This window comes from Apus apus, chromosome Z (genome assembly GCF_020740795.1).
Source record: "Apus apus isolate bApuApu2 chromosome Z, bApuApu2.pri.cur, whole genome shotgun sequence".
Classification (NCBI taxonomy): Eukaryota; Metazoa; Chordata; class Aves; order Apodiformes; family Apodidae; genus Apus; species Apus apus.
The window spans coordinates 26,532,664-26,538,295 of record NC_067312.1 but is presented as its reverse complement, the minus strand read 5'-3'; the positions used below and the strand labels follow the sequence as shown (position 1 = coordinate 26,538,295).

Genomic DNA, 5,632 nt, shown 5'->3' with positions numbered 1-5,632 from the left:
GCATCCTCACACCAAGCTTCACTGCAAGGGGGGCTGCTCAGTTGTCCCAGGGGAAGTTCAAGATTTAAAAAAACAAGGAAAGAAAAGGATGAGCAGCACGGTGTAGGTGCCAGTTAATTGCAATAAATATACTTGCCTAATTGAGAGTAAGGCGTTCCTTGTGTCTCAAAATTGCATCCTACAAAGAGATACTACATTTCACACATCACAGCTGAGAGACAACAACCACCTGAAACTTCCCCTGGGACAACTGAGCAGCCCCCCTTGCACATTGGCTGCTTGCAGAGTGTTCTTGAGTGTCAGAGCAGGAGGTGGACCTGGAGGAGGAATGGGGATGGCTGCTATGATGGAAAGGCATTTTAAGTGTTCCTCCTGGATGGTTTTAAGGAGAAGTCAGAGCTCTGGAATTGGCCCTGTAATTAAGAACCAATCCTCCTGCTCAAAGCAATAGGTATTCCAGTTCATCATCATGGGCCAAACACCGAGGTGATTAGTCCCTCTGCAGCTAATTGGAGCTGCTGGTTGGAGCTGGGGGCCTGGCCCATGCTGCCTCCTGCAACCTCAAGGCAATTCATTCCCCTGGGAGGAGCATCCCTGTGCCCAGCCCAGCAGGATTCCCTGCTCTGGCAGCTCACACACCTGCCCGGAGCCCATCCCAGCTCCATCTCTCCCCACCCTTATGCAGACGAGGTCCGTGCCCTGGCTGGAGAAGCAGGCCAAGCAGAAATTGTTTCCCTTTCGTTTCTTTACCCAACTTCACCTGCTGTTTTCTCTCCCTCATGCCTTTCCTTGGGAATGACCACAGTTGACATTAAAAAAATGGTGGCAGGTACGGAATGGCCTCCGTCAGGCTGTGGAAGCGGGGCAGGCGGGTGCATGTGACCTGTCTTGTGGAACCGTCCAATAAATCCCTGAACAAATCTCACCAGAGTCTTTTGTTTTTCAAGCCGTGTTGACTCCTGCAGGCGTCAGAGCGTTGTGTGGATGTGGCCGTTCACGTTTTCAGTCACCACTGGAGAAAAACCACCCGGGGAACCTGGTGGCTTGTGCAACCCCGTGCCTCTTGTCTTGTCGAGGACGTGACACTGTATCTGTCAGATTGGCAGTAACTGAGTCCTGTGTGTTTTAAACCAGCAGCTGTACCAAGTCGTGGAGGTTTTGGGATGTTTTCCAGCCTTCCCATGAGCTAGCTCTTGTCTTACGTGTGGCTGGTCACTCTGCAGGGAGGTTTCTTGGTGTGACATCATGTCTCTGTCAGTGTAGACCTTTGTACGTGCTTTTGGTTCCCAGGACCACCAGCCCTCAAAGACACACACACAGTTTCTCCACTAACCCTCAGTCCCCTTCCCATGCTGGGCCTGACCCTGCAGACTCTTGGTTGCATGAGTGACCTGCAGTCCTGAGAGCAAGTTGTGTCAGCTGGAGCCTGGAGCCCTGGCCAGGATCACGTCTCCTTCTCCTAGGGCCAAATTCTAGGAGATCATGAGGATTTTAGGAGGATCATGAGGGTGGTGAGACCCCAGCCCAGGTTGCCCAGAGAAGCTGTGGCTGCCCCATCCCTGGAGGTGTTGAAGGGCAGGTTGGATGGGGCTTGGAGCAGCCTGGGCTGGTGGGAGGTGTCCCTGCCCATGCAGGGGGTTGGAACTGGATGTTCTTTAACATCCCTCCCAATCTAAACCATCCTGTGATCCCGTGGGCTCACGAGCTGAGACAGGCAGGAGGTGATGAAGACAAACAGGCACCAGGAAGCAGCAAGAGCAGAACTCAGATGGGTCTCAGCCGTAAAACCTCAGCCACACTGGCAGGCTGCAGTTGCAGAAGCTCAAAGCATCTCTCTGTGATGGAAGGAGGAGCCCTCCATGATGAAAGGAGCCCTTCACAATGGAAGGAGTCTTCCATGATGAAAGGAGTCTTCCATGATGGAAGGAGCCCTCCGTGAGCCAGCAGCTCCCTCCACTATGCAGCTCCCTGCCTGCTCTCGCTGCCACCTTGGTGGGCCATGGCCCAAGCCCCCTCCCTGCCCTGGCCCTGTGTCAGCCCTGCATGCAGCATGTTCCATGTCCCCTCGGCGCGGCTCGGTCACCGACGGCCGCGGTCCCACTGGACTAACCTGATGCTGTTTGTGTGTTCCAGTCGCTTGGTTTTCTTTCGATCCTTCCTCTGCCCACGCTGACATCATCTTTTCTAATGACAACCTGACTGTCACCTGCAACAGCTATGATGACAGGGTTGTGCTGGGGAAAACGGGCTTTTCCAAAGGGCTCCATTACTGGGAGCTGTCGATCGATCGATACGATAACCACCCCGACCCGGCCTTTGGCGTGGCACGCATTGATGTCCTCAAGGATGCCATGCTGGGCAAGGACGACAAGGCCTGGGCCATGTACGTGGACAATAACCGGAGCTGGTTCATGCACAACAATTCACACACCAACAGGTACGTGCTCTGGAAACGGGGTCTTCCTCCCAGAGACCACAGCCCAAGTAAGAGCTTGTCGAGTGGCACCCACAGGTGCCCGCGGGAAGGGTGACGTGGCTTCTAGTCGCCTCTGTCAGAGGATGTGCCCTCACCCGAGGGGAAGGACAGCCCAGGGCAGTGGTGCATTCCCCAGCATCAGACACTTCTAAGCATGAGACATTGCTCTTCAAAACCCCACAGCCCCCTTGGTATTGAGGCACACAGGCGAGAAGCCCTCAGGCAACTACTCAGACTCTTTCTAGAGGAGACTAGAGCCCTTGCTTTGCTACGGTAGACTTGAGTTGGCTCATTCCCGAGTTTATTAATGTCTAGATGTCCCAGTTAGATATGCACAAACGTGGAGGTAGTGCTCATGGAAGGAGAAGAAGGTGTAATGAAACTGAGCACAAAAATATCTGCTCGGTGTAAGGGGGGGCTTTCCTACTTCGGATGACGTCTTTCAGGAGATCCACAGCAGAGGGCAACCTGTGTAGCCCCTGAGCTTGGTGGCAATTCTGCCATGAAGAACAAAAGCCCATGCTCTCAGATGGTGCTCCTGGCAAGGCTCACCCCCGTTTCCATGACAGAGGCTGCCTTCCAGGAATAGGACATGAGATCAGCAGCCCGCTTGAGCCAAAACGCGACACTTGGCCTCTTGGAGAGACCAGCTCTTCTCCCCTGGCCCCAGAGGCACCTTCACAGCTCCCTGCCTTAGAGCCACCAACAATGAATGCCTGCAGCTGACTGCCTTAATTTGTGTTGGAAGGGGAAAACCGAAGTAAGGAAACAAGAGGACATTCACCTCTTACCCAGGGAGAAATGCCCTTATCATATCCATGGCAGAGCAGAGCATCCCCACCAGCAGCCATGGAGTTACCCCAAGCCCTTCTCTGTACACAGAACAATTGTGGCCTCATTTCCAGCACATGCTCCTCTCTTGAAGAGGATACACCCACATGTTTTCATGGAGCCTGTAGGAACTTCTGTCCTCAGACACCTTGGCTAAGAACAGCCTGCTAGTCCAGGCATTACCTAGGGAAGGAGAAGGGGGCACACGTACACATCTGACTATGTTAGGCTCATTGCTCAAGAAAACCAGATGAACCTTCCTTTCTTCCCCAAATTATAAGGTAGGCATGTGCAGCATGAGTAATGTTTCTCCTCAGTCCAACTCAGATGTTGCATCACCAGGGATGTGACTGTTGGTGTGACTTCTGCAGGTCCTTTCTTTCTCCATGAAAATCAGTGTTTTCCAATATTATCCAAATGGCCACACCTAACTCCAAAGGACTTAGCTAAACCAACTTCAAAGGTTCAGGCTGGAAACTGCAGCAATGCTGTAGACCATTTTAAAAATCCTTTTGCCTGTGTATCATAACCAAGAGCAAAAGGGAATACTTGATCTAGCTCCTCTCTGAAAGATGACTCTAACCCATAATATATTTTGTCCACACAGCTTTCACATCTTCAGCCAATTTGTTCACATTCGCATTAGAAAACAAAAACCTACCCTCGGGGTGTTCAGCCTCCTGAGATGGAAGATAAGCATGGAGAGCAGAACAACCCCCCCATAATCCAGGAGGAAGTAGTTAATGATCTGCTTCTGCACCAGGACACACAAATCTATGGGGCTGGATGGGATCCACCCAAGAGTGTTGAGGGAGCTGATGGAGGAGCTTGCTAAGCCCCTCTCCAACATTTATCAACAGTCCTGGTCAACAGGGGAGGTCCCAGATGACTGGACGGTGGCTAATGAAACACCCATCTACAGGAAGGGCCAGAAGAAGGATCCAAGGAACTGCAGGCCTGTCAGCCTGACCTCAGTACCGGGAAAGATCGTGGAGAGGCTCATCTTGAGTGAGCTTTCATGGCAAGCACAGGGCAGCCAGGGGATCAGGGCTAGCCAGCATGGATTTATGAAAGGGAGGTCTTGCTTGACCAACCTGATCCCTTTGTATGACCATGTGATCCTCCTTTTGGGTGAGGGGAAGGCTGTGGTCATTGTCTACCTGGACTTTGATGAGGCCTTTGACACCTTCTCCCACAGCATTCTCCTGGAGAAGCTGGTGAATCATGGCATAGACGAGAGTACTCTTCACTCGGTAAAATCTGCCTGGATGGCCAGGCCCAGAAAGTTGTGGTAAACAGGGTCTAATCTAGTTGGCCCCTGGTCTCCTGTGATGTCCCTCAGGGCTTAGTTTTGGAGCCAGTCTTGTTCAACATTTTTATCAGTCCTCTAGTTGAGGGAATTGAGTGCATCCTCAGTAAGTTTGCAGATGACACCAAATTGGGTGGGAGTGTTGATCTGCTAGAGGGTAGGAAGGCTCTACAGAAGGACCTGGACAGGCTGGATCAACGGGCGAAGGCCAATTGCATGAGGTTCTATGAGGGCAAGTGCTGGGTCCCGCATTTTGGTCACAACAGCCCCAGGCAACACTACAGGCTTGGGCAAGAGTGGTTGGAGAGCTGCCCACCAGAAAAGGACCTGGGGTTACTGGTGGACAGCTGGCTGAACATGAGCCAGCAGTGTGTCCAGGTGGCCAAGAAGGCCAAAAGTATCCTGGCCTGCACAAGGAAAAGTGTGGCCAGCAGGAGTAGGGACGTGATTGTGCACCTGTACTTAGCTCTGGTGAGGACAAACCCCAAGTACGGTGTCCAGTTCTGGGCCCCTCACTACAGGGAGGACACTGAGGTGCTGGAGGGTGTCCAGAGAAGAGCCACCAAGCTGGTGAAGGGTCTAGAGAACATGTCATACGAGGAGAGGCTGAGGGAACTAGGGATGTTTAGTTTGGAGAAGAGTAGGCTGAAGTGAGACCTCATTGCCCGCTTCAGCTACCTGAAAAGAGGTTATAGGGAGGTGAGAGGTGGCCTCTTCTCCCTGGTGAATAATAACAGGACCAGAGGAAATTGTCTGAAGTTGAGGCAGGAGAGCTTTACATTGGACATTAGGAAGAATTTCTTTACTGAAAGAGTTATCAGGCACTGGAACAGTCTGCCCAGGGAGGTGGTTGAATCACAGTCCTTGGAGGTACTAAAGAAACGTGTAGATGTGGAACATGAGTGTATGCTCTAATGGCTGAGATTGTAGGGTTGCTTTTTTCCCTGGGTGTTATTTGGTGGTGTTTGTGTTTGTCTGGGGTTTTGTTGTGTGGATGGTTTTTTTGTGGGGGTTTT

At 52.0% G+C, this 5,632-nt stretch overlaps 1 protein-coding gene across 1 annotated transcript; it reads left to right on the top strand.

Moving 5' to 3' along the window:
- The first annotated feature begins 407 nt into the window (after positions 1–407).
- On the top strand, positions 408–2,614 carry LOC127395705 (uncharacterized). Its single transcript, XM_051642993.1, has 2 exons — positions 408–829; positions 2,134–2,614. Exons 1-2 carry the CDS (start codon positions 544–546, stop codon positions 2,529–2,531), a joined length of 684 nt encoding a protein of 227 aa, XP_051498953.1. The 5' UTR covers positions 408–543; the 3' UTR covers positions 2,532–2,614.
- Positions 2,615–5,632: the final 3,018 nt, after the last annotated feature.

Bases quoted from the DNA above. Each gene is read 5' to 3' on its own strand.
- LOC127395705 (XM_051642993.1), top strand. From the start codon at position 544: ATGCTGCCTCCTGCAACCTCAAGGCAATTCATTCCCCTGGGAGGAGCA. The intron at 830-2,133 runs GTACGGAATGGC...TGTGTGTTCCAG, and splicing joins CATTAAAAAAATGGTGGCAG to TCGCTTGGTTTTCTTTCGAT.